At 50.2% G+C, this 26,077-nt stretch overlaps 1 protein-coding gene across 4 annotated transcripts; it reads left to right on the top strand.

Annotated features, from left to right (window-relative positions):
- MYO1A (myosin IA) lies at nucleotides 186-25,690 on the top strand. Of its 4 annotated transcripts, XM_021091823.1 has the most exons (30): nucleotides 186-300; nucleotides 1,164-1,394; nucleotides 1,482-1,515; nucleotides 3,693-3,871; nucleotides 3,971-4,086; nucleotides 4,341-4,435; nucleotides 4,605-4,709; nucleotides 4,901-4,947; nucleotides 5,081-5,144; nucleotides 5,341-5,439; nucleotides 8,176-8,279; nucleotides 8,391-8,538; nucleotides 8,973-9,091; nucleotides 9,175-9,261; nucleotides 11,114-11,179; nucleotides 11,353-11,457; nucleotides 13,733-13,795; nucleotides 13,977-14,177; nucleotides 14,357-14,583; nucleotides 14,936-15,136; nucleotides 15,407-15,500; nucleotides 16,190-16,339; nucleotides 16,449-16,517; nucleotides 16,947-17,021; nucleotides 22,190-22,324; nucleotides 23,570-23,676; nucleotides 24,070-24,202; nucleotides 24,317-24,469; nucleotides 24,650-24,777; nucleotides 25,344-25,690. In XM_021091823.1, exons 4-30 carry the CDS (start codon nucleotides 3,761-3,763, stop codon nucleotides 25,468-25,470), a joined length of 3,129 nt encoding a protein of 1,042 aa, XP_020947482.1. In that variant the 5' UTR covers nucleotides 186-300; nucleotides 1,164-1,394; nucleotides 1,482-1,515; nucleotides 3,693-3,760; the 3' UTR covers nucleotides 25,471-25,690. The 4 variants fall into 4 exon arrangements, with proteins under 4 accessions (XP_020947482.1, XP_020947481.1, XP_020947480.1 ...); XM_021091822.1 differs by having other exon boundaries at nucleotides 1,164-1,515; nucleotides 3,709-3,871; XM_021091821.1 differs by having other exon boundaries at nucleotides 1,164-1,515.

Genomic DNA, 26,077 nt, shown 5'->3' with positions numbered 1-26,077 from the left:
TCCACTGCAACATAGGGGGTCTTTAGTTGTTTCTGCCTCAGACACTGTGATACTGCTATACCTACACCCAAGATTATGTTCTAAGACGTCATTTCCACTCAGCTCTCTCTCTTTTTTCCTTGCCTTTCCCTCCTCCCAATATATGTAGTAGATCAATAAATTATGTAAGGGCAGTTTGGTAATGGAATTGCTGATGCTCCAGGCTTATGCAGAGAGCTTTTGCGAGAGCAATAGAGTTTGGACCTTGATCCAAGCAGCTGTGGCTGGGAGTTGGCAAATCTAATCCTCAGCTAAGTGTTTGTAATTATCTAATTTGCTCTTTGTGCATGCCTGGGAGGGAGGATGGTGGGCAGAGGGAGCCTCTTATTTAGGAATTTTCTTGGGTGGGTGGGGTACCCTGGAAAATAGGATTTTATAAGCTTCTTGTCTATCGGAGGCAGCTAATTCCAGCTGGGCTAGTGCCCAGGAAACAGTGTCCTGGGATCTTACGCAGTATTCTAGCACAGGAGAAAGATTAAAATGAGAGATACCAGGACTTGGGCTGGAACCTATGGCCGACTTAGGATCAGGAAGCTGTGTTCTATTTCTGGTTCTGCCATGTACTGTCTGTGGAACTAGGGCCACCTCCTATCATCTCTCTGAGCTTCCGTGTTTGCCTCTCATTTTCCCTTTGAATGGAGTGAGTCTGTACTGGCTACTTCACAGGGTGTTGCAATTCAGTGAGTGAGAGGTGGAGTTCAGTGAAACTGAATGAATGAAAATGTCAGGTGTTATCACTAATTTTAGTCTTTGGGTCTGTGTGATGGGCTCTGATTCATGGGGGGAAGGAAGTCATGGTACATCTAGGGACTTTGTCCGCTTAGTTCCAATAATGTTATCAATACCCCATGGCTCCCAATAAGACTGGAAGGGTAGGTTTGAGGGAGGTACTGTGTATTTGGTCAGAAGACACCCCAGCCTACCTACCTCCTTGACAGAATTTCTGTCTTTTTGAAAAAGTTTTTCCTTGGCTATAAATTCTCCTACTTCTGCACTCGTTCCCTAGTTTGGGAGAAACAGAACAAGAACGCTGCTTGAACCCCTCAGCCAAGGCCAGCCAGATACCCTTTCCTATCTAGAGGGGGCTTTCTTATTTGGCCACATGTCTCCTTCTGGGTTTTCAGGTCTGTGAAGGGTTAAGCGAGCCACACCCTCAGCAGGAACAGCCTCGGACTTTGTGCTGAGCAGCCGAGCAGCCAGCAGCCAGCTCTCAGCTGTCTCTGGCCTCTCCTGGCTCAACTGGCACAGGGAGCCTTGGCTGAAGGAAGCAGCACAGAGGAAGGTCAGAAGCGTGGGCACTGGCACGAGGAGGGCCGTCTCTTTCCTGTCTTCCCCAACACCATGGACAGCTCCCGGTAACGAGGACACCTCTCCACCCTTGGGGCCTGGGCCTCCTATGCCCCCTTGCTGTCAAACTGAGATTTCATCCACCATTCTCCAAGGGACGCTGAGGTTTCCCCCTAGTTCCAGCGTTGGGTGAGTCCTGCATTAACCTGTCGCTACTCGTCCTTTCACATCTTTGTTTTGTTTGTTTGTTTGTTTGTTTTTTGTCTTTTTGCCTTTTCTTGAGCTGTTCCCACAGCATATGGAGGTTCCCAGGCTAGGGGTCTAATCGAAGCTGTAGCCACTGGCCTATGCCAGAGCCACAGCAATGTGGGATCCGAGCCGCATCTGCGACCCACAGCACAGCTCAGGGCAACACCGGATCCTTAACCCACTGAGCAAGGCCAGGAATTGAACCCGCAACCTCTTGGTTCCTAGTCGGATTCATTAACCACTGTGCCACGACAGGAACTCCCTTTCACATCTTTGGGTGCCCAGTATGGAGGCTGCTTTTTTCCCCCCTCCCCCACCTCCAACCAGTCATTTCCTACTCCTTTCAAATGTAAATCCAAAGAAGATTCCTTCTCCAGCCTTGCTTCTGCTTCTTCTGCTTCCCTGCCAAGTTATTTAAAATCTTAACTTTTTTTTTTTTACTCTAGAAAATGTGGGACGATGCTAGTAGCTACTTCATGGGGATATTGTAAGCATCAAATGAATTAGCCTGTAAAGTGTTTAGAGCCTGCCTGGCCTGTAATCAGTACTACACAAGTGCTAGAGGCTGCACTAATCAGGATTCTTATTGCTCCCTCAGTTGTGACTTTATAGGACGTGGCAGGTGCTCCTAGGGAAAGCAGAGTGAAGGGAGAAGGCAACCTGGGCCCCCCCTTCTTGCCTGACTTTCCCTTCCTGGCTCCCTCCCTTCCCCCACCCAGGTTCAGCAGTGCAGGAGAGGAGGATATGGCTCTTTTATTCCTGTTAGGGAGTGGCCTTGACCATTGTACTAATAGTTCTGTCCTGCACCAGGTCACCCCACCTACTCAGTCCCACGGGAAAGACTGAGGAGCACTGGGCTTCCTCCTTAGGGTACACCTGCTGTGTGCCTGCTGCCTGGGGGCCAAGCCCCACGATGTTCCCTGCCCCCCAACTCTGCTTTTCCTTGCCCATTTCCACCAACTACTAAAAGCTAGGTGTGTCCCTCTGGGGCAAAGTCCATGCCAGAAGCTTATGGGCATGGGTGTAAAAGCTGGAGACATAGGGGCAGACATGTAGGCATATCCAGAGGTCCTGACAGCTACTTGCTTGTTGGGGAAATAAATGTCATTTTCATTTTTCTTGGGTTATGGAGGAACTCCTACCTCTGTCCTCAAACTCATCATCCTGTCCAGTCCTCATTTAAAAAAATGACTCTCAAGGAGTTCCCGTTGTGGCTCAGAGGATTAAGAACCTAACCTAGTGTCTGTGAGGATGCAGCTAAGGGTCCAGCTTTGCACAAGCAGTGGCGTAGCTTGCAGATGCAGGTTTTGACCCCTAGCCTGGGAATATCCATATGCTGCAGGTGCGGCCATAAAAAAAAAAGTTGGCTCACTGTAGTAACAGGAGGGGAGGAAAGATTTTGGAACAATTTTTGAAATAAATGTGAATGTCCTGGGTGACTGAAACAGGCTGTGAGAGGTAGAGAGTGGAGAAGAGAACTGGGGACAAGTGGGGATTCAGGGCCCGGGCCAGGGCCTCAGTGCAGGTGGGAGGGAGCTTCTGGTTCTTGACCGTGGCATGAAGTTTGATTATCCTTTCTCCCCAGCCATCTCCCCTTTAAGCACAAGGATGCTCCCCCAGCTGCCCACTGGGCATCTTCTTTACCCTGGTGGTCGGAGGCAGGGGTCCTGTCCCCCCCCAACCAATCCTAATCCAGGGGGCAAAGGATTCCCCCACCTCCTTTCAAGAGTTTCTGTAGCCCGGAGTTCCCATCATGGCACAGAGGAAAGGAATCTGACTAGTATCCATGAGGACAAGGGTTTGATCCCTGGCCTCGCTCAGTGGGTTAAAGATCTGGTGTTGCCGTGAGCTGTGGTGTAGTTCCACAGATGTGGCTCAGATTTGGCATTGCTCTGGCTGTGGCATAAGCTAACAGTTGCAGCTCCCATTCAACCCCTAGCCTGGGAACGTCCATATGCCACAGGTGCGGCCCTGAAAAGCAAAAAAAAAAAAAAAAAAAAAAAGTTTCTGCACCTTCCACAGTTTGCTTGGGCTGTCTGGAGGCCTCTCCCAGGCTGGAGGCTCTCTCTAGGACTTGGGGGATAGGAAGGTCCTTTTGCCTTCCTCCCCTTAAACAGTTACTGGCCCCTAAAGCTGAGAAGACATCAACAAACTGATCCCAGGATCAGTAGCTCCACTGGCCATAATGCTCCTGGAAGGTTCCGTGGGAGTGGAGGACCTAGTGCTCCTGGAACCCCTGGAGGAGGAGTCTCTGCTCAAGAACCTCCAGCTGCGCCATGAAAAGAAGGAGATTTATGTGAGTGCACGTGGATGCCCGGGCTCTGGGTGTGTGGCCTGTACCTCCCCACAGCCCCCACCCTCGCTCATTCAACTTCGTCTCCTTCCCTGGCTCCAGACCTACATTGGAAACGTGTTGATCTCAGTGAATCCCTACCAACAGCTGCCCATCTATGGCCCAGAGTTCATTGACAAATACAGGGACTACACCTTCTATGAGCTGAAGCCCCATATGTGAGTAGAGGCACTGAGGGAAGGTGACCTTGCTATGAGGAGACATCCTGATTTCCTCTATCCTTCCTCCTGAAGGAGGTTCTCCAGCTGCCCCGTCCTCCCCTTGGCCCTCTGAAGACCCCTTCCTAGGCCTGTCACTTGCCTTGGTCTGGTCCAAGAGGGGAGGACAAATGAATCTGGGGCTAGGGATTGAGTGAAAGATAGTGTCTTGGATTGGCCCCCATACTGGTCATCACCCACTTCCTCCCCGCAAGCTATGCGCTGGCAAATGTGGCATACCTGTCGCTGAGGGACCAAGACCGAGACCAGTGCATCCTCATCACAGGCGAGAGTGGAGCCGGGAAGACGGGTGAGGCAGCCCTGGAATGACCCCTTTGTCTCTTTCTGAGCCAGGCCCAGCCCTGCCCTCACCCGCTGAAATTCCTTCCTGGTTTTTCCCAAGTCTGAATGGTATGAGGTGCTGGAATGAGGGAGATTAAGGGGGTTGGTGGGGACCCACCAGAGGTTTTCTCTTACAGAGGCTAGTAAGCTGGTGATGTCTTACGTGGCGGCTGTCTGTGGGAAAGGCGAGCAGGTGAACTCTGTGAAGGAGCAGCTGCTTCAGTCCAACCCAGTGCTGGAGGGTGAGAAGTCCAGTCTTTGCCCTCTTCACCCCACCCCCACCCCCATCCCCAGTGTTCCCCCAAACCGCTCTTCTTGTTCAGCCCGAAAAATCTGAGACTGGCATGATGGCCAGAGGGCCTCCCCCTTCCCCTTCTCTGGAGTCCCTTCTCTCCCCCCAGCCCTCTCACTTCCCCTCCCCTCCCCCCTGCAGCTTTTGGCAATGCCAAGACCATTCGCAACAACAACTCTTCTCGATTCGTGAGTGACCGTCTCCTTAGCCTGGGAGGAGAGGTTGTGGGTGTTTGAGACGGAGGAATGCAGCACAGATGCCCCCTGGACAGGGTGGTAAAAAGAGGAAGTAGCAAATTCTCTCTCTCTCTGGTCTCTGAAGGGGAAATACATGGATATTGAATTTGACTTCAAGGGATCCCCCCTCGGTGGCGTCATCACCAACTGTACGTGTCTCCCATCCCACTTAGCAGCCCTCCCACCTGCCCTCCCGGTGTCCCTTCCTGCTGATCTGCTGTAGGAAGATGCATGTTAGACCACCAGACTTCCCAACCACTAGGAACACCAGGGTTGAAGGCAGAATTAGAGGAAGCTGTAGCATCTCCCAGATCCTCAGAACACTATTTTCAAATTCTCTGCCAGATCTGCTGGAGAAATCCCGCGTGGTGAAGCAGCTTGAAGGAGAAAGGAACTTCCACATCTTCTATCAGATACTGGCTGGAGCAGATGCGCAGCTGCTGAGTATGTGCCTGCCCCCGACACAGGACCGCATACCCCCAGCCTCCATGCAGTCCCCAGAGACCCTGGGCCCCCATCCCTGCAGCCCTCGTCCCTGGAATCTCATCCACTCATCTTAGGGAACAAATGCCTTGACCTCTGTGTTCTCTTCCATTTTGAGGGTTTTATTGCTAGAAATAAGCCTTCTTACCTCTTCATTGCTCTTGTTTCTCCTGCCTGGATTCCTCTTTTCCCAATTTGGCTTCAAAAATGGAACACTTGCTTCCATCTAGCATCCTTTCCTGTCTTCAATTTAAGGGACTTTATTGATAGCTCAGCAGGAAATCAGCTGTTCAAGGACTTTTCACTGAGCTCTAGTTGAAGTTGTCCTGGGTCTACATCAGCCTCACCCAGTTCCTGGCCCTTGATTTCCTCTTCTTAGATAGTTCTGTGGAGGTTCCATTCATTCAGTCATCAAGTATCACTTGAACACCTGCAGTGATGGAACATTGTGCCAGCTTCTAGAGATAGAGTTGGACCCTGTTTTTTGTTTTTATTTTTAGGGCTGCACCCTTGGCATATGGAGGTTCCCAGGCTAGGGGTCTGATCAGAACTACAGCAACTGGCCTATACCACAGCCACAGCAACACAGGATCTGAGCCACGTCTGCAACCTACACCACAGCCTATGGCAACGCTGAATCTTTAACCCACCGAGTGAGACCACGGATCGAACCCACAGCCTCATGGTTTCTAGTCAGATTCATTTCCACTGCACCACGATGGGAACTCCTGGCTTTAAAGAACTTATCGTCATCTAGGGATGGCAGATGTGTGAACAGATACATCATGATACAGTGTGATCAATGCCAAGAGGCCTGTGCGGTTTGCTGTGGGAGTAGAAGGCATTGGGCATCTTGCCTTGTTCTGGGGAAGAGACCATCCCAACCTGGATGGTGGACGGGCCTGAGGTGGCTCTGGATGGGCATTACTGTAGGGTGATGGGACTTAAGGCCCTGCCAGAGTTTCCCTTCCCAGTTCCCCCTCTGGCTAAGGGTACTGTGGGTGTCTAGTCCACAAGAACCTGTCCTTGTGGTTTCTGGTTATTCTGTGCTGGACTTGTGCCTGTCTCCTTTCCCCTTCCTGGAGTCTCTATGGTTCAAGAGCCCCCACAGGTCTCATCATCCCCGCTGGCTTAATAGTCTTGATTGTCTTCAATTTGTCTGAATCATAGGTACTACTAGTCTCTTGGCGCTGGCTGATTCTGTACTCACTGGTTTGAGTTGAGTCTGTGTGGAGCCTCCTTGGTATCTTCATCCCAGGGCCTTCCTGACTCATTCTCCTTCCAAACCCCCCTCTTTAGCAGCTTCCTGTTTCAAATTTTGTGTCTCAGGGAAAGCTGCCATTAAGCTCTAGTTTGAGGGACACACTTTGATTCTCAGATTATTTGCATAACAGATAATTGATACCCCTCAAGCTCCCTGATGTAACCCACACCGTCCCATCTCAGGCGAACAGCTTGGACCATTCCCTTGATTCATTTATTAAATAGAAAAAAATTGAGAGTTCCCTCATGGTTTAGCAGGTTAAGGATCCAGCATTGTCACTGCTATGGCTCTGGTTATGCTGTGGCACAGGTTTGATCCCTGGCCTGGAAACTTCCACATACTACGGGTGTGGCCAAAAAGAAAAAAAAAAAAAAAGAAAAGAAAAAAGTTTCTGCATTCCAGCCAGGTACACAGAATACAAAGATAGAAAACACAATTGCAGGGATTTCCCTTGATGGCACAGTGGAAATGAATCAGACTAGTATCCATGAGGATGCGGGTTCAATCCCTGGCCTCACCTAGTGGCTTAAGGACCCAGTGTTGCCATGAGCTGTGGAGTAGATTGCACATGCAGCTCAGATCCTGCGTTGCTGTGGCTGGTGGTGTAGGCCAGCAGATATAGTTCCAGTTTGACCCCTAGCTGGGAACTTCCATATGCCACAGGTGTGGCCCTAAAACAACAACAACAACAATTAAAAAAAACCCACAATCCCAACACACAAGTCATTTGTGTGTAGGAGGGACAGTAGAAAACCAAAACCTAGCCCATGTGGTGTGCCCTGGGAGAGAGAAGCCCTGTGGGGGAATGAAGAGAGCTGTTTGGCTCAGCCCTACCACGTCAAAGGAAACTTTCCAGAAGGGGGTCAGGGTTGGGGAAATTTGTCAGTGCTTTGTGAAGATAATGAATGTGCTGACCTGGGCAAGGGTGAGGCATTGAGGTTGAGGGTGGGTAGGAGGTGCTCACCCTTCTTTCCTAGAGCCACTGAGAACTGAGCAGGACTGAGGCTTCACTTGTCTGTTTCCACTGTTTAGAACCCCAGGGGTGGGGAGAAGAGTGAAATGAGGCCTCCCTTTCATAAAAGTTGAAGGGAGTTTCCTGGTGGTCTAGTGGTTAGGATTTGGTGCTTTCACTTCTGTGACTGGGTTCAATTCCTGGTCTGGGGACAGAGATCTCACATCAAGCCACTGCATGCCATAGCCAAAAAAAAAGATGGGAAATCTCAATAATTATGAACATTCCAAACCCTAAATACCATTTTAAAATGAGCATAGGAATTAATGATCCCAAAACAAAGGAGGCAGGGGAAGAACCTACAACAAAAATGGCTCCTTAAAAGAAGGAACCAACCTAGAGCAAGGGCTGTGAGAGTGAAGGCTAGAGAACTCCAGAGAGCCTGTGTACTGACCCTTTCCCTTCACTCTGGCCCTCCCAGAGGCCCTGAAGCTTGAGCGGGACACAAGTGGCTACGCCTACCTGAACCCAGAAGCAGCCAGGGTGGATGGCATGGATGATGCCTCCAACTTCAAGGACCTCCAGGTGGGTGCCAGGATGGTCCCTTAGGCCATGCCCTGAGTCCAGGCTCTGGCCTTGAGAAGGGAGGCGTTGTTCTGGCACCATGGTTCAGCTTCGGACTTCTTTCTCCCCAAGAGTGCGATGACTGTGATTGGGTTCTCCAAGGAGGAGATTCAGCAGGTGCTAGAGGTGGCGGCCCTGGTGTTGAAGCTGGGGAATGTGGAACTGGCGGACGAGTTCCAGGCCAATGGGATACCAGCAAGTGGCATCCGTGATGGGAGAGGTCTGCACCCACCCAGCTCCCCAAATCTCCTACAGTTTCTGTTGTTCCACCATCTCCAGCATCATAGACCTCACTCTGATTCAGTCTGTCTCTGCCCATGCTTCCCCACACATATTCAGAACACCCTGTGAGGCATATTGGAATGAGGTTTTGATGTTTCGTAGACCTAGGTTCTGAGACTTTGCTGAGTCTCAGTGGATTCTTTGCAAAAATGAAGGCAGTTAGACCTGTTTCAGGAGATCCTCATATTAAAGGAGACAATGCATCCAAAGTATCAAGATCTCCCTTCTCTCCTCCTCCCCTGAGTTTCCTCCAGAGCCGCGTTCTGGATCAGCTGTAAGGACTTCCCCAGTATGACCCAGGAACACCAGTCTCTCCGCTGTTTCACTTACCAGCCCTCTCTCAGGCTGTGTTGTATGTCCTCATCACTCCAGGTGTTCAGGAGATTGGGGAAATGGTGGGTTTGAATTCAGGGGAACTAGAGAGAGCTTTGTGCTCAAGGACCATGGAAACGGCCAAAGAAAAGGTGATCACTGCACTGAATGTCACCCAGGTAAGGAGCCCTGTGGGGGCGGGGGGCTGACTTTAGATTAGGCTCTGTGGCTGCCTCACTAACCAGCTGGCCCTGCCCTGCAGGCCCAGTATGCTCGGGATGCTCTGGCTAAGAACATCTACAGCCGCCTCTTCAACTGGATAGTGAATCGAATCAATGAGAGTATCAAGGTGAGAGATTGCCCTCCTCCCTGAACACTGCTTGCCCCTGCCACTGGCCCCCTGCCTTGGGTTCTGAGATGAACAGAGTAAGGAGGATAGTGTGTTGTTTTGGAAACATCTCTGTGTTTTTTTTATTGTTTGTTTGTTTGTCGTTTTGTCTTTTTGCCTTTTCTAGGGCCGCACCCGTGGCATATGGAGGTTCCCAGGCTAGGGGTCAAATCATAGCTGTAGCTACCCGCCTACGCCAGAGCCACAGCAACGCGGGATCCAAGCCGTGTCTGCGACCTACACCACAGCTCAGGGATCAAACCCGCAACCTCATGGTTCCTAGTCGGGTTCGTTAACTACTGAGCCACGACGGGAACTCCCATCTCTGTTTTTTTTTTTTTTTTTTTTTGTATTTTTGCTATTTCTTGGGCCGCTCCTGTGGCATATGGAGGTTCCCAGGCTAGGGGTCGAATCGGAGCTGTAGCCACCGGCCTACGCCAGAGCCACAGCAACGCGGGATCCGAGCCACGTCTGCAACCTACATCACAGCTCACGGCAACGCTGGATCGTTAACCTACTGAGCAAGGGCAGGGATCGAACCTGCAACCGCATGGTTCCTAGTCGGATTCGTTAACCACTGCGCCACGATGGGAACTCCCCATCTCTGGTTTTTGAGTTCAACTGTCTGGATCCCCTCCTTACCAGCTGTGCGGTCCTTCAGTTTCACAAAGAGTCTGAGCCCCTGTTTCCTGATTTGGAAAATGAGACACTTAATGCCTACATGTTTCACAGGATTTAGTGAGGATCAAATAAAATTATGTACGTGGTTACCACATAAGCCAGCATTTCTACTCATAGGTATATATCTAAGAAAAGTGAAAGTAGGTGTCCACATAAAAACCGGTGCATGAATGTGCACAGAGGCACTACTCATAATAGCCAAAAGAGTGGAAACAACCAAATGTCCATCAACTGAGGACTGGATAAACCAATGTGGTATGTCCATATAATGAGATATTATCTGGCTGTTAAAAAGGCTGACGGGCTGATACATGCTCAGCATGGGTGGACCTTGAAAACAAAGGTCTGAAAGAGGCCAGACTCAAAAGGTCACATTTTGTATGATTCCACTGATATAAAAGGTCCAGAATAGACAGATCCATAGGGATGGGAGTTAGATCAGTGGTTACCAGAGGAATGAGGAGTGATGGCTAATGGGTCCATGTACAGGATTTCACTTGGGGATGATGAAGATGCTCTGGAATTTAATGATAATTATTGTATACCTTTGGAATATACTTAAAAAAAAAAAAAACCCGACCCCACTGAAAATTTAAAGGGTAAATTTTATGGTGTGCAGATTAGGTCAAAACAGAGCTATTATTTTAAAATTATATGTGTGAAAGTGCCATCAATTTAGAAACTGTTACTGGAAGCCAGCAGGGTAAAATGGGATTAGGTTTGGGTAAATGCTTAGCTCTTTTGAAGTTGTTGGGTTTTTTTTCATCAGTAAATTGGGAATAATCACATCTTTTAGGGCTATAAGAATTAATGAAATAAGAACTTTTTTTTTTTTTGGTAAAATGCTCCACAAATATAAGGGATTGTTATTTTCCTGGCGAGATTTTACTGTCTTTCTACTTTGTACCATGGGAGCATCATCCTGGCATCTTCCTTTCCTTCCTTTCCTCCCTCTTTGCCTGTCCTTCAGCGTATAGAGGAGGAAGGAGAATAAAATCACGGCAGTTCCTTGCCAGCTTAGTCAGGCTCACCCAGGTTCTCTTTGTCCCCTGCTCCACTCGCATCATCCCAGAAGGGCCTGGCCTGGTATGCAGAGGGCCGGTCCTCAGATTTATCTTTAACTTCTCTTCAGGTGGACACTGGGGAGAAGAAGAAGGTCATGGGGGTCCTGGACATCTACGGCTTTGAAATATTAGAGGTGAGAGAGCGTCAGCAGTCTCAGCACCGGGCTTCCTGAGGGTTAAGGACGGCAGGCTCAAGGGAGGCTGTGAGACAGGAGGCAGGGCTGAAGAGGGAGGAAGGTCTTGGGCTGAGCTGAAGAGGGAGGAAGGTCTTGGGTCTCTCTCTCTCTAACCCGTGTACCCTCCTCAGGATAATAGCTTCGAGCAATTTGTGATCAACTACTGCAATGAGAAGCTACAGCAGGTGTTCATAGAGATGACGCTGAAAGAGGAGCAAGAGGAGTATAAGCGAGAGGTGAGTGATGCCTTCCCTGCTCCCCCTCTCTTAGATGACTTCCAGGCAGATGCCAGATCTTTCTTTCTCCTTCGTCACAATTTCCTCGCAGTTGTCCCCAGATGGGAACATTAAGGACAGCTAAACATTTCAGCACTGCCAGGAAGCCCTAATTCTCGGCTGTCTATCCCCAGTTCCGCATACTCCCACTCCAGGCCAGGCGAGGAAGGGGGCAGATTGATGGAAGGGTGTCGGGTGGCTGGGGATGGGGAAGAGTCCTGACAAGAGTGAAGTGACAGCTGTGCTTGGCTCAAGGCAGACCATGAACTGGATTTAGGAGGGGCATTTCCTCCTGGGCTTGGCATCCTACCACATCCTTTTCTGGGCCCTTCTCCGTCTCCAAATCCTTTGTCTTCCCCCCCCCGCCCCCCCGGGCTGGGCTGGTGTTGCTGCCCTCTCTTATAGCACCCTGACCCCAGACTTCCTCACCAGCAGTGCCCCATGGCTCAGAACTTCCACACTCCTTCCCCTGGTCAGCAAAACCCCATGTTTTCTAAGGCCAAGTGTTAGAAAATGTCTCTGAGCTCATCCATTCCAAAGTGTGAATGGCTGAGTCTCACCCATCAAAAACTCTCCCTGGGATGTTCCCTTGAGCTCTCAAGAACCTGCGGTGGCAGAATTTCAGGCCATGTGGTCACAAGTAAAAGTTTTTTAGGTTTGTATGTTTTTACGGTAAAACTTTACATAGATGATACATTCCCTCCCATGCTTCAAGATTCAAAAAGCTTAAAAAGGTGTATAAAGAAAGGTCTCCCTCCAACCCCATCCCTGCCTCCTAATTCTCCCCTGCATCTAGAGGCAGCTAACTGAAGTCTGTCTTCTTCCAGAGGTCTTTGATGTAGACTCAAGTAAATCTGTAAATATATTTTCCCACAAAATATATTCAAGTGGCAGTGACTACGCTCTGTTCTCTATCTTGCTTTCGCCAGTTAACAAGAGACCTTTCTGTATCAGTACATAAAGATGCTTTCCTACAGCTGCATAGGATTGTAAGGCTATCATCATTCATTTAACCAGTTGGGAAAGGTGTTTTGGGATGGAGTTGCAGGGGGGCAACTTTACTTAATGCCATTCTGCATTCCCTAGAGACCTGTGAGGAGGGAGGAAGAGAAAGACTTGTGCTCCCTAACCACACCTGGGAATGGCCCGAGCCTGGGAGGTCTGGCTCTTGCATGGTCAAGAGCTATCCTGCCTGCAGGCCTGATGCCCAACAAATCTCTAAATTAGAGAATGATGGTCTTTGGGTCTTCTGTTTCTGTACCATTCTTGCTTTAAAAAAAATAGAGGGAGTTCTGGATATGGCTCAGTGGTAACAAACCTGACTAGTATCCATGAGGATGCAGGTTCGATCCCTGGCCTCACTCAGTGGGTTAAGTATCTGCCATTGTCGCAAGCTGTGGTGTAGTTCACAGATACAGTTCGGATCTGTTGTTGCTGTGGCTGTGGTATAGGCCAACAGCTGTAGCTCCAATTCGACCCCTAGCCTGGAAACTTCCATATGTCGCAGGTGTGGCCCTAAAATGTAAAAATAAAATGAAATTAAAATAAAATAAAATAAATAAAATAAAATAATAGATCAGTGGTTCTGAAAGTGTGGTCCTGGACGAGTAGCATCAGCAGAACCTGGAAACATGTTAGAATGGCAAATTCCTAAGCCCTGCCCCAGACCTGCTGAATCCAAAACTAGCAGTGGGGCCCAGCAGCCCGTTTTAGCAAAAGCCCTGCAGAGGACTGGGATGCACACTGGAGTTTGAGGGTCACTGATGAAGGCCTTTGATGATGTATCAAATTAGCTTTGCGGTTTGATGATAAGCTCATTTATGTGCTTTGGTTCTGTAGTTTGTTGCCAGAGCAGTATGGCCATTTGCTCTTCCACCTACTCAAGGATCCTTCTCTACTTCCAAGTAGGATAAGTAATCCCTATCCCAACCTTCACCCAGCACATCACATACACTCCCTTCTCCACCCTATAGCAGCTGCCGGGCCTTTACACTCTCTCATCCTCTCTCACTACTGCTCTGGGTCTTCCCATTCATCTATCCACCCACCCCACAAATTCTCCATCAACCTTGGAGGGATGGGGATGGAATGGGAACCACACCAAGGACCTCTGTGAATTATAAGGCTTTCTGATGGTCCTTTGTGGGGTGGGTGAAAGGGATCCTGGTTCTGGTGATGTCTTTGAAGACTTGTCTTGGACCTGTTCCATGTGACTTGTCATGTCTCCCCTTGCCAGGGCATACCGTGGACGAAGGTGGACTACTTTGATAATAGCATTATCTGTAACCTCATTGAGCATGTAAGTTATTCTTCTCTTCTCTCTGGGACCTCCCCTTCCAGGGTGCCCCGACATTCTTCCCCTCTCACCCCTCCCCCACCCCACTTGATAGGGATGGTAGACAGGGCAAAGGGGCGGCCGTGAGGATGCGGACATCTTAGCGGACCAGACGAGGTTGGACTGATTTTGTTCCCCCACCCAGAATCAGCGAGGCATCCTGGCCATGCTGGATGAGGAGTGCCTGCGTCCTGGGGTGGTCAGTGACTCCACCTTCCTAGCGAAGCTGAACCAGCTCTTCTCCAAGCATAGTCACTATGAGAGCAAAGTCACCCAGAATGCCCAGCGCCAGTATGACCACAGCATGGGCCTCAGCTGCTTCCGCATCAGTCACTATGCGGGCAAGGTATATCACCCCATATCGGCAGGGCTGGAGGGTAAAGGCTGGGACCTGGGCACAGGCTGAAGGCAATGGAGGAGGAAGTGGGGGTAGACGAGAACTGAGAATACCTCACAGTGAGACTGGGAGGGCCAAGTGCATGACAAGGTCGTGGGCTCTCCAGACCAAGTGCTGCTCCTCTACAGGTGACCTACAGTGTGAACAGCTTCATCGACAAGAATAATGACCTACTCTTCCGGGACTTGTCCCAGGCCATGTGGAAGGCCCGGCACTCCCTCCTTCGGTCCTTATTTCCTGAGGGTGATCCCAAGCAGGCATCTCTCAAACGCCCCCCAACTGCGGGGACCCAGTTCAAGAATTCTGTGGGCATTCTAATGAAGAACCTGTATTCCAAGAACCCCAACTATATCAGGTAACATGCTGGGCCCACAGGGGAACATACTGTGTATGTGATGACACATGCAGGGGCCATGTACAGTAGAACATGTCCGTGTGGGGGTTGGTCTCTGGAATGAGGGTACCAGAGGCCCTTTCCTCATGGAAAACAGTCAGCTGAGGAGCTAAGAGTCTCAGAGGGGGAGAGTGTCACAGTCAGGTAGGGACCATGCTATAGTGGGTGAAACTGGGAAGACTAGTGTGTCTGCTTCCTCTGAAATTTTTCAACTAAGGGGATTGCGTGCAGAATAGAAGCACAGAGACCATGATGGGTGACACTGGCAAGAGTGAAGCTCCTGCAGCCTGGGCCTTGTCCCACCTCCCACCAGGTGTATAAAGCCCAATGAGCATCAGCAGAGAGGTCAGTTCTCCTCGGAGCTGGTGGCAGTCCAGGTTCGGTACCTGGGGCTGCTGGAGAATGTGCGGGTGCGACGGGCGGGCTATGCCTACCGCCAGGTCTATGGGTCCTTCCTGGAAAGGTACCGGTTGCTGAGTCGGAGCACTTGGCCTCACTGGAATGGTGGAGACCGGTAAGACTCAGTGGGAGACTGGGGAGCAGGGGACGGGGTGGGGGGCAGGGAGCACAGCGAGCCTCTGGGTGCCAGGAAGGCAGTACCACATGCATCACTAAAGCCTCGTGAATGGATAGTTGGGGAAATGAATTGAGTAATCACTTTCAGAGGCTCTGAAGTCTGTTCAGGCCCTGGACCCTTTTCCCAGGGTAAAAGGGGTGGAGGAAAGGTGGGAGCAGTCCCTCCCCTGGGAGGCGCCTCGGCAGCTTTCCCCACCTGCTCTTGTAGGGAGGGGGTTGAGAAGTTCCTGGGGGAGCTGAGCCTGTCCTCAGAGGAGCTGGCCTTTGGGAAGACAAAGATCTTCATCAGGAGCCCCAAGACTGTGAGTTGGAGGGTGCCCTTGTGTCTGGTGGGGCTGGAAGGTGGAAGAGGTGGAGAGCCCAGCTGAGTGAGAGGCTGTGTGGAGGTGAGCTTCTAGAACCTGGAATAGTGGATGGGGAAGTCTTCTCTCTGCAGGGATGTTATCTCTGGGAACTGAATCCTTGGGCTCCCACCCTGCCTATCCTGAGCCTGGAAGTTAGGTGTGCTTGCGTTGCCCATCTGAGCATCTCTGTCTGAAGCAGGACTCCTTAAGTCAGGGTGTCTGAATTTCCAAGTCCTAGCACAGTGCCTGCTAAAGAGTTAGAGCTCAGTAGATGCTAATTACATGCATTTTTTTGTTTGTTTGTTTGTTTTTCTTCCCATATTTGGCCCCCCCAAGGCACATGGAGTTCCTGAGCCAGGGATCAGATCCAAGCCGCAGTCATGACCCAAGCCACAGCTGCAGCAATGCTGGATCCTTAACCTACTTCGCTGGGCCAGGGATTGAACCTGCATCCCAGTGCTTCCAAGATTCCGCTGATCCCGTTGGGCCATAGCGGGAACTCCAATGCTCATTACATGAATGAATGCATAAATGAATACACTAAGAGGACAAAGGAGTGGTCAAATAAAACACTGGCTAGGGAGCCTTTGGTGCCATGGGGTTCCCCTAGGCCAGCCTCTTTGTTCCACCCTTCCACCTCTCCACAGCTTTTCTACTTGGAAGAGCAGAGGCGCCTCAGACTCCATCAGCTGGCCACACTCATACAGAAGATGTACCGAGGCTGGCGCTGCCGCACCCACTACCAGCTGATGCGCAAGAGTCAGATTCTCATTTCCTCTTGGTTTCGGGGCAATATGGTACCAGTTATCCCCAAAGTCCCTTCCCCTTCACTCTAATAGGAGGGTGGGAAATGGAGAGGTGGTTCGGAAGGTGGCGTTTTTCTAACAGGCCCATTGTTCTCTATAGCAAAAGAAACGCTATGGGAAGATGAAGGCGTCAGCATTGTTGATCCAGGCTTTTGTGAGAGGATGGAAGGTAATGGGGAAGGGAGAGGGGTTTTTTCCCTGGTCGGTCAGTCGTGCCAGCTGCTGGGCGGGAAGAGTACGAGAGAACAAGTCCTGCTCACACCCAGGATACACCTCTGTGTGAGGGCACAAATGTGTCTGGGTGTGTTTCTGGGTCTGCTCTGTGTGTGTTTGGGAGTGGGTGCACCTTGGGGACATCTGAGTATGTGCCTGGGTGTGTCTCCAACTTGGCAGCAGAGCTCTGTCTTCTGCTTTGAGGGTCTTCCTCGTTGCCAGCTTGCCTGACTTTACTCCCTCCCTCCAGCTGTAGCGTCAGCTCTTGAGCTTACGCTGTTCTTCGTGTGGTGGAAAAATAGTAGCACCTCTTCCAGGCCTGTCTTCTGGCTTCCAGATAGATCTGTCTCTTTCCTCTGACTCCTTTCTTGTTTGTCCCTGCCAGGCCCGCAAGAATTATCGAAAGTACTTCCGGTCAGGGGCTGCCCTCACCTTGTCAAATTTCATCTATAAGTGCATGGTAAGTGGTGGGGGTTGAGGGTGGAAACAGGGCATCGAGGAGGGAGGGACAAGTTTGTAAGAGGAAATACGCGGGGTTCGAGAAAAGATGACTCGAAGCTTTTCCCCCAGAGCCTCGTTAGTTTGCATGTACTTAAACCCGAGAAGGGGAGGGGTAGGAGGCAACCTGCAGGGAGAGGGCCCCAGCGCCTCAGGGCCCAGGGGCAGAACCAGAGCACATTTTGGCGTGAGTGGACACTGCAGGCAACACTGTGTCAGGAAGGCGTCCCAGACACCCACTGACTAGTCCATGGTGAATAGACCAGAGAAGAGGCTGGGGCTGGTTGGTTAAAAACACTTAAGAAGCCCAGCCTCCTGGAAGAGCAGAGAGAGGGCACACATAGGCTTGACTAACCCAGCTCTGTCCGGAGATGCATTTTAGGGTTGAGCAGCGAAGAGGAGGGATCATATCTTCCTTCCATCTCTTCTGAAAGTAAAGCAGGCCAGGTGGAAATCGAATCTCAGGAAGGATCTCAGCTCTGGAGGACTCAGGTCAGGGTGGCAGGAAGAAGCCAGGACAGGCTTGGACATTCAAACTGTAGATAGTTTCCAGCGAGAGGAAAACAGGGACAGAGAGGGGTTGTATCCAGAGACCCATCTGACAGCAGCAATGCTTCTGAGAAGGATCACAGGAAGTCAGGCCTGGGGGAGGTGGGGAGCAGCACTTCCAGTGCCACCTTGGGAAAGACCAGGAGATCTTAGACAGAGGCCTGGGGGTGGATTAGAACTGACCTCAGCTGAGTTGGTTTTTGACAGTCGTTGGGACTCTTATGAACTCTGCTCGTAAAGACATGAGACACATTCACTGGAACTCCTGTTGTCGGAGAGGCTGGATGCCTTGGCTGGGTTGAGGACTGGGGGCTCTGGGCCTCTTCACTGCCTCCCTGCGCCTTCACTGTGTCCTTCTCCTCCTCCTCCCCAAGGAAGCTCTGTCTTTCTAGGCCTCCCCGCTGCCTGGGCTCTCCTCAGGCCGGCTCCAGGGTGTCTGCCTTCCCAGGGTACGTGCTCTCTTGCTGCACACCCGAGGACTGTCATCTGGTTTTGCTCTTATCTCCTGACTGACCTCTCGTCACCTTTTCTTTCACCTGTCAGGCATCTGCTGAATGTCACCCCCGGAGTTGTTGGGTTTAAACCGGTGTTTCAATAAATCATAGTTACTACAGATGTCTGCATGCAGGGCACCCCCAGGCGTTGATTGCTCCAGTGTTTCTGATTAGTCCATATTTTGCCGTTGCCTTGCCTATGCCCACAATTTTTTGGATACTAACTATGCACTAAGCCCTTTGCGTACATTAACACTAATACCTCCAACAATCCTATGAGGTAGATCTTTATCTTTCCCTCATTTTATTGGTAAAAACTAAGGTCCGGAGAGGTTGAATAACTTGCAGCTGGTAAGTGGTGGAGCTGGATACAAACTATTTGAGTTTTAACCACTGCCTATGGATGTTTCGCTGCCCCAACACCCCCACCCCCGGCCCCCATGCCCCCCACAGAGGTCTGGGCAACCCAGGCATCTATGGCTCTGGGTAGACCCAGGGGCAGGAGGGCTGCATAGGGAAAAGCAGAACTTTCTAGATCTAGAAAAAAAAATGAAGAATTAAAAAAAGAAAAGAAAACCCTCAGAAACTCCACATCAATTGGAACATGGAGGTTTATGGGAGATGCTTAAAAATGTTTATTGAATTAAATCAAACCAGGCCAAGGACTGGGGACTCCAGGGTTTAGATCAGACCAAGCTTAATAGACCTTTGTAGTGGGAAATACAAACAGCTTGGATAGTTCCTGGGTTCCTGGACAGTTATAGCAATATACTGCATGTTCTGCCTTTTCTTTCTTTCTTTCTTTCTTTCTTTCTTTCTTTTTTTTTTTGGTCTTTTTGTCTTTTCTAGGGCCTCTTCCTATGGCATATGGAGGGTCCCACGCTAGGGGTCTAATCGGAGCCATAGCCGCTGGCCTACACCACAGCCACAGCAACGCCAGATCCGAGCCACGTCTGTAACCTACACCACAGCTCACGGCAACACCGGATTGTTAACCCACGGAGCAAGGGCAGGGACTGAACCCTCAACTTCATGGTTCCTAGTCAGATTCGTTAACCACTGTGCCATGACAAGAACTCCTGCCTTTTTCTATTTTAGCTTTTTTTCTTTTTTAGGGTCACACCCATGGCATATGGAAATTCCCAGGCTAGGAGCTGCAGTTGCTGGCCTACAGCAATGCCACAGCCACAGCAACGGCAGATCCAAGCTGCCTCTGTGACCTACACTGAAGCTCACAGCAATGACCGATCCTTAACCCACTGAGTGGGCCAGGAATCAAACCCGAATTCTATGGATACTGGACGGGTTCGTTACTGTTGAGCCACAACAGGAACTTCCCTTTTTCTATTTTAGGTTTGTTTGTTTTTTTTTTTTTTTGTCTTTTTAGGGCCGCCCCCTCGGTATATAGAGGTTCCCAGGCTAGGGGTCTAATGGGAGCTACAGCTCTGGCCTATGCCACAACCACAGCAACGCAGGATCCAAGCTGCATCTGTGACCTACAGCACAGATCATGGCAACACCAGATCCTTAACCCACTGATTGAAGCCGGGGATTGACTCTGCATCATGGATGCTAGTCAGATTCGTTTCCACTGAGCCACAACGGGAACTCCTATTTTAGAGTTTTTTTTTTTTTAACTTAATATCTCAGTAAAAAGTTTTCATAAAAATTCCAAAAATTTGGAAGTCCTCAAGATCGAGCCATTTTCTATATCTTCAATAATTCTTTTTTTTTTTTTTTGTCTTTTTGCTATTTCTTGGGCCGCTCCCGCGGCATATGGAGGTTCCCAGGCTAGGGGTCTAATCAGAGCTGTAGCTACCAGCCTACACCAGAGCCACAGTAACTCGGGATCCAAGCCACGTCTGCAACCTACACCACAAGCTCATGGCAACGCCAGATCGTTAACCCACTGAGCAAGGGCAGGGACCGAACCCGCAACCTCATGGTTCCTAGTCGGATTCGTTAACCACTGCGCCACGACGGGAACTCCTATATCTTCAATAATTCTATCTCATAAACAAACAGGGTCCTAAGTGCTTCCTGGGATATAAAGACTTAATGTTCTGGGTTGGGGGAGACTAACCAGTCAGATGCCACAGCTGAAACCCGGCTGGATCCTGGATCAGAAAAAATGAAAACAAAGCTAAAGAGGACATTTCTTAGAAGTTTATAAAGCATATTAGGAGAGATTTGCATATGCATTGCTGGTGGGTGAGTGTATCTACTTAATGTTAATTTTCTTAGGTTCGGTGATGGAATCATGGTTGTATAGGAAAATACCCTGTTCTTGGGCAGTTCGTGCTTAAATTTTAGGAGAAAGGATGATAACTATAACCTACTTTAGGATGATACGGTAGCCAAGATTTGTATATATGTGTGTATATTTTTGTCTTTATATATTTGTATGCGTTTGTATATACGTGTGCTGTGCGTGTGTTAGACCACAAAGAAAGGGTAAGATGTTAACATTATCGGTTGGTGAATTTAGGTGAGAAGTATATGGCATACACATGTTCATTGTAATGTTTTTTCAACTTTCACACACATTTTAAAAATTTCAAGATAAGAAACTGCATGATATTTTAAAAAGTCAAAAAATTAAAGTTAAAAATAAGTCAGATTATGTCATTCTTCCCCTAAAACCCTTTAATGGTGTTCCAGTCCACTCAAATAAAAGCCAAATATCTTTACCACAGCCTACATGGCCCTTCGTGATCTGTCCTTGACCAGCTAACTCTCTGATCTTCTCTCCTCTTGCTCAATTTAGTCCAGTCACACTGGCTTTCCTTTTGTTCCTGGGATATAGGACCACTCCTTCCTATCCCAGGCCTGCTTTTTGGCATCCTAGCGTGTACAATTATCTGATGTTACATTCTGTGTTGATTTGCTGTGGGCCGTCTCATTCTCCACCCCCAATAGAATATAAACTCAGTGAGAATAACGACTTTGGTTTACTCTCTTCATTACTGTGTCTCCATACTTGGAACTGTACCAGGTGCAGAGCAGACACTCAGTAATGTTGTTGAATGGTGAAAAAACCCAGGACCTGGGATCCTGACTCACAAGGACTTACTGCCTAGAAGAGGGAGAAGATTTCCATGGAGATAACAGTAGTACAAAAACCACAAGTATAGGAGTTCCCGTCTTAGCACAGTGGAAACAAATCCGACTAGGAACCATGAGGTTTCAGGTTCGATCCCTGGCCTCGCTCAGTGGGTTGGGGCTCTGGCGTTGCCGTGAGCTGTGGTGTAGGTCACAGACATGGCGCGGATCCGGCGTTGCTGTGGTTCTGGTGTAGGCTGGCAGCAACAGCTCCGATTAGACCCCTAGCCTGGGAACCTCCATATGCCAAGGTTGCGGCCCTAAAAAGACAAAAAGACAAAAACAAATGAACAAACAAACAAAAAAACCCACAAGTACAGACAAAAAGGTACAGGGCTTTAAAGAAAGGAGAGACACCCCTGGCCCAGGGAATTGGCGAGGGCTTTGAGCTGCATCTCAAAGGACAGGTAGAATCTGAGTTGGCAGAGTTGAGCTGAGAGCAGCATGAACCAAAGCACAGAGTCATCCTGTATGTATGAGCTGGGCAGAGGGTAGGGCAAGGTGTCCAGTCTGGTTGGTGTGCCAGGGTGAGGCAGGGGATCCTGTGACAGGAGGTTGCGCTCTCAGTAAAGGACTTTGAGGTGCTGGGCTTGACTGAGCAGAGAGAAGGGGAGATTTGGTACTCGTCCAACAGCTAACACAAACAGTCTGGAGGCAATTATGAGCTGAGAGAGTAGGAAGCGGTAAGAGCAAAATACTGAGGTGTTTTCCTATTGGCTCCTCCCACCTCACTATCCCAGGTAGAAGGTATCTGCTCAGAACTAATCCCCCTCTCCCTCTATCACCATTCACGCTCTTACTGCGCAGCCTCAAGCCTACATTCCTACCGAGAGAGATCAGGAGGGACCCCCTTCCGTCTCCTCAGCTCCACTTGCTGCTGCTCCCTGCAGGCGGCCTCCTCCACCAGGGGCAGGATCTGGGGTGAGTTTGCCTGTCAGGCGGTCTTCTCATCATCCGAGTCCCAATCCCCCTGCTTCCAACCCAGGCTCGGAAATTCCTCCTGGGGCTGAAGAACAACTTGCCATCTACCAATGTCTTGGACAAAAAGTGGCCAGCCGCCCCTTACAAGTACTTCAACATGGCTAACCACGAGCTCCAGAAGCTCTTCCACCAATGGAAGGTGAGCAGGCCTGGGTAGCCCCTCTCATTTGCCTTTTTTTCCCTCTTCCTCCTCATATTCCTCTTCTGCCTCCCTCTGCCACTTAACTTTTTTTTAAATTATAGTAACACATAAAATTTACCATTTTAAGTTTTGTGGGGTTTTTTTTGTTTTTTGGGTTTTTTTTTTTCTTTTTAGGGCCACACCTGCAGCATATAGAAATTCCCAGGCTAGGGGTCGAATTGGAGCTGCAGCTGCCAGCCTATACCACAGCCACAGCAATGCTGGATCTGAGCTACATCCGTGACCTACACACAGCTCATGGCAATGCTGGATCCTTAACCCACGGATTGAGGCCAGGGATCGAACCTTCGTCCTCATGGATCCTAGCTGGGTTTGTTACTGCTGAGCCAAAATGGGAACTTGAATTTTAACCATTTTTAAGCATACAGTTTAGTGGCATTAAGCACATTCACACTGCTGTGCAACCATTACCACCATCCATCTCCATATTTTCTTTCATCACTCCAAACTGAAACTCTGTTCACATTAAACAATGACTCTTCATTCCCCCAGCCCTCAGCCCCTGGAACCTACAATCTACTTTCTGTCTCTATGAATTCAACTATTGTAGGACCCTCTTATAAGTGAAATCATAGCATATGTGTCCTATTGTTTGGCTTATTTCATTGAGCACTGTTCTCTATTCAGGAAAAGCTTGTGGGGTTTTTTTGTTGTTGTTTGTTTGTTTGTTTTGCTTTTTAGGGCCATACCCGAGGCACATGGAGGTTCCCAGGCTAGGGGTCGAAGCAGAGCTACAGCTGCCAGCCTACATCACAGCCACAGCAACGCAGGATCTGCAAACTATACCATAGCTCATGGCAACGCAGGATCCTTAACCCACTGAGGAGGCCAGGGATCGAACCCACAGCCTCATGGTTCCTAGTCGGATTCATTTCTGCTGCGCCACGATGGGAACTCCTAGTCAGGAAAAGCTTTTGAGCACTTGTCTGGGACTAGGCCTTGTGCTGTGTGCTGGGCAGAGAACCCTTCTGAGACTTGTATTTGATTATTTCCATCTCCTCCCCCCAGCACCCCTCAGCCCCAGTGCTCCTCCATCCCTGCCCTCTCTCAAGTGTCTAGTGCCTGTCCCTTTCCATCTGTTACTCTTCTCCAGTCTCTGCCCCTCTCCTCCCATGGTTTGGTGTTCCCCCAGCCCTGCTCTCTTCCTCCGCAATCTCAGTTCCTTCCCTTCCCCCATCACAGTGCAAGAAATTCCGGGATCAGCTGTCTCCAAAGCAGATAGAGGTCTTGAGAGAGAAGCTCTGTGCCAGCGAGCTGTTCAAAGGCAAGAAGGCTTCATACCCCCAGAGGTGAGGGCCCCCCAGACCCTGTGCAAGTTCATCAGCCGCAAAGAGAAGATTCCCCAGGAGGCACAGAGCTGTTGTTCGCAAATGTTTAGTGTGCATCTGAGTCACCTGGTGGGCTGGATAACCACCAGATTGCTGCACACCCTCCTCAGAGTTTCTGATCCAGGAGGCCCCGGGGAGAGGGGGGCCCAAGAATTTGCCTTTCTAACAAGATCCCACGGAATACTGATGTTGGTCCTGGATCATGCTCTGAGAACCACGGAGACAGTAGAAATGGTAGAGGATGGGCGAGCGAGCACAGGAGGGCTAAGAACGGACTCACTGGGGCAGGTGCAAACCCTTGGGGGTCAGAGGTAAAGACCCTGTCTCCACTGCAAACTTCCTGTGTGTGCTTAGTGTCCCTGTTCCATTCCGTGGTGACTACATCGGGCTGCAAAGAAACCCCAAGCTGCAGAAGCTGAAGGGTGGGGAGGAGGGGCCTGTTCTGGTGGCAGAGACCGTGATGAAGGTCAATCGTGGCAACGGCAAGGTGAGAGCCTACATCCTGAGCTTCCCCCTGCAGCCTGATCCAGAACCTCGCTGGTAGCCGAAAGGGTGGGGATTAGTCCCCGTCCTTCCTCACTCTTTCCTGTTCTGTCCCTAGACTTCCTCTCGAATTCTCCTCCTGACCAAGGGGCATGTGATTATCGCGGACACCAAGAATTCCCAGGCCAAAACTGTCATTGGGCTGGACAGTGTGGCCGGGGTGTCAGTCACCAGCTTCAAGGATGGGCTGTTTAGTTTGCATCTGAGCGAGGTATCAGAGCTGGGGGCTTGGGGCAGGGCCCCAGACTGGAGAATATGGTGGACATCAGGGGGCTGGGCAAGCTGGAGGTGAGGGGGACCAGACCTCTCTCTCTGGGCCTTTGATGTCTCCCAGGCTGCCCCTGAGGAGAAAAAAATGAATCCCTTCCCTGCTGTTTTTCCCCTTCCTAAGGTATCATCAGTGGGCTCCAAGGGGGACTTCCTGCTGGTCAGTGAGCATGTGGTTGAATTGCTGACCAAAATGTACCGGGCTGTGCTGGATGCCACGCAGAGGCAGCTTCCAATCACCATGACTGAAGAGTAAGGCCATGTGCTGGGGGGCGAGGGATGGCTTGGGGCAGATGACCAAGCTGTTGGTCATTGTGACCGGGAAAATTTGTGCATTCAGAAAGTAAAATGTGCTATGTCAGGTCAGGGCCACCCAAGTTCTCTGGGGCCTTGAGTCTTTGGATGTAGGGGCTGGCGGGGGATGTACTTGCCTCAAGAAGGGGAGGGGAAACCCTCATGAAAATACATAACTGGGGAGTTCCTGTCGTGGTGCAGTGGTTAACAAATCTGACTAGGAACCATGAGGTTGCGGGTTTGGTCCCTGCCCTTGCTCAGTGGGTTAACGATCCGGCGTTGCTGTGAGCTGTGGTGTAGGTTGCAGATGCGGCTCGGATCCCGTGTGTTGCTGTGGCTCTGGCGTAGGCTGGTGGGTACAGCTCCGATTCGACCCCTAGCCTGGGAACCTCCATATGCTGCAGGAGTGGCCCAAAGAAATAGCAAAAAGACAAAAAAAAAAAGAAAGAAAGAAAAGAAAATACATAACTGGGGGTGAGGGGATGAGGGCACCAGCTTTGTCCTTCTGTCTCTTCCCCCTCCAGGTTCTCAGTGAAGTTCAAGGAGGGCAGTGTGGCTGTCAAGGTCATCCAGGGCTCTCAGGGTGGTGGGAAAAGCAAGCTGAGCTGCAAGAAGAAGGGGAGTCGTTGCCTGGAGGTGACTGTACAGTGAGGAGGCACAGCAGTTTCTTCCTCCAGGAGCCGCACCAGCCCCACCCACCTTTTGCGGGAGGATCTGGTGTGTGAACCCCCTGATGGGGAGTGGAGCTCAGAGATTGAAGATCCCTTGAAGAGGGCGTGCTTCTCCCAAACCTTTCCGGTCCTCTTTCCAGACTTAGCTTCCTCCTACCCTCAGCCTTCACCCACTAATAAAACAAGAGACTTTGCAAAGATTTGGTCATGTGAGTGGGTCCCTGTTCCCCCATCTTTTCACCAGCTTGTACTTAGACCCTCTGCCCCCCTCCTTGCCTCTTCTCAGGCTCCTTGGAGCGAGCTAATGCAGATAATAAGAATGAAAAAGAAGGGAAATTGTCTCCAGGCTCCTCAACCGGCTGAGCTCCAGCGGGGTTTGGAGAGACGAGGGTGGGGGGCGGGGCAGCCAGGGATGGGGCTCAGGTCGCAGGTGGCCAGTGAGCTGATTCATTAAGTGTGTCCCTGGAGGCAAGAAGTTAGGATCCTTGTCTTGGCAGAATCTGGGATCCTTTGGAGATTGAGCCTGAAAAGAGGCCCACGGCTGGAAGGCTCATGTGAGTTGAGGTGAGCTGGGCCATGCAGGGTCC

The sequence above is a fragment of the Sus scrofa genome, chromosome 5 (genome assembly GCF_000003025.6).
Source record: "Sus scrofa isolate TJ Tabasco breed Duroc chromosome 5, Sscrofa11.1, whole genome shotgun sequence".
Classification (NCBI taxonomy): Eukaryota; Metazoa; Chordata; class Mammalia; order Artiodactyla; family Suidae; genus Sus; species Sus scrofa.
The sequence above is the reverse complement of the archived record's forward strand: the minus strand, read 5'-3'. Positions and strand labels throughout refer to the sequence as shown.

Bases quoted from the DNA above. Each gene is read 5' to 3' on its own strand.
- MYO1A (XM_021091823.1), top strand. From the start codon at position 3,761: ATGCTCCTGGAAGGTTCCGTGGGAGTGGAGGACCTAGTGCTCCTGGAA. The intron at 5,440-8,175 runs GTATGTGCCTGC...TGGCCCTCCCAG, and splicing joins AGCAGATGCGCAGCTGCTGA to AGGCCCTGAAGCTTGAGCGG. The intron at 11,180-11,352 runs GTGAGAGAGCGT...TACCCTCCTCAG, and splicing joins ACGGCTTTGAAATATTAGAG to GATAATAGCTTCGAGCAATT.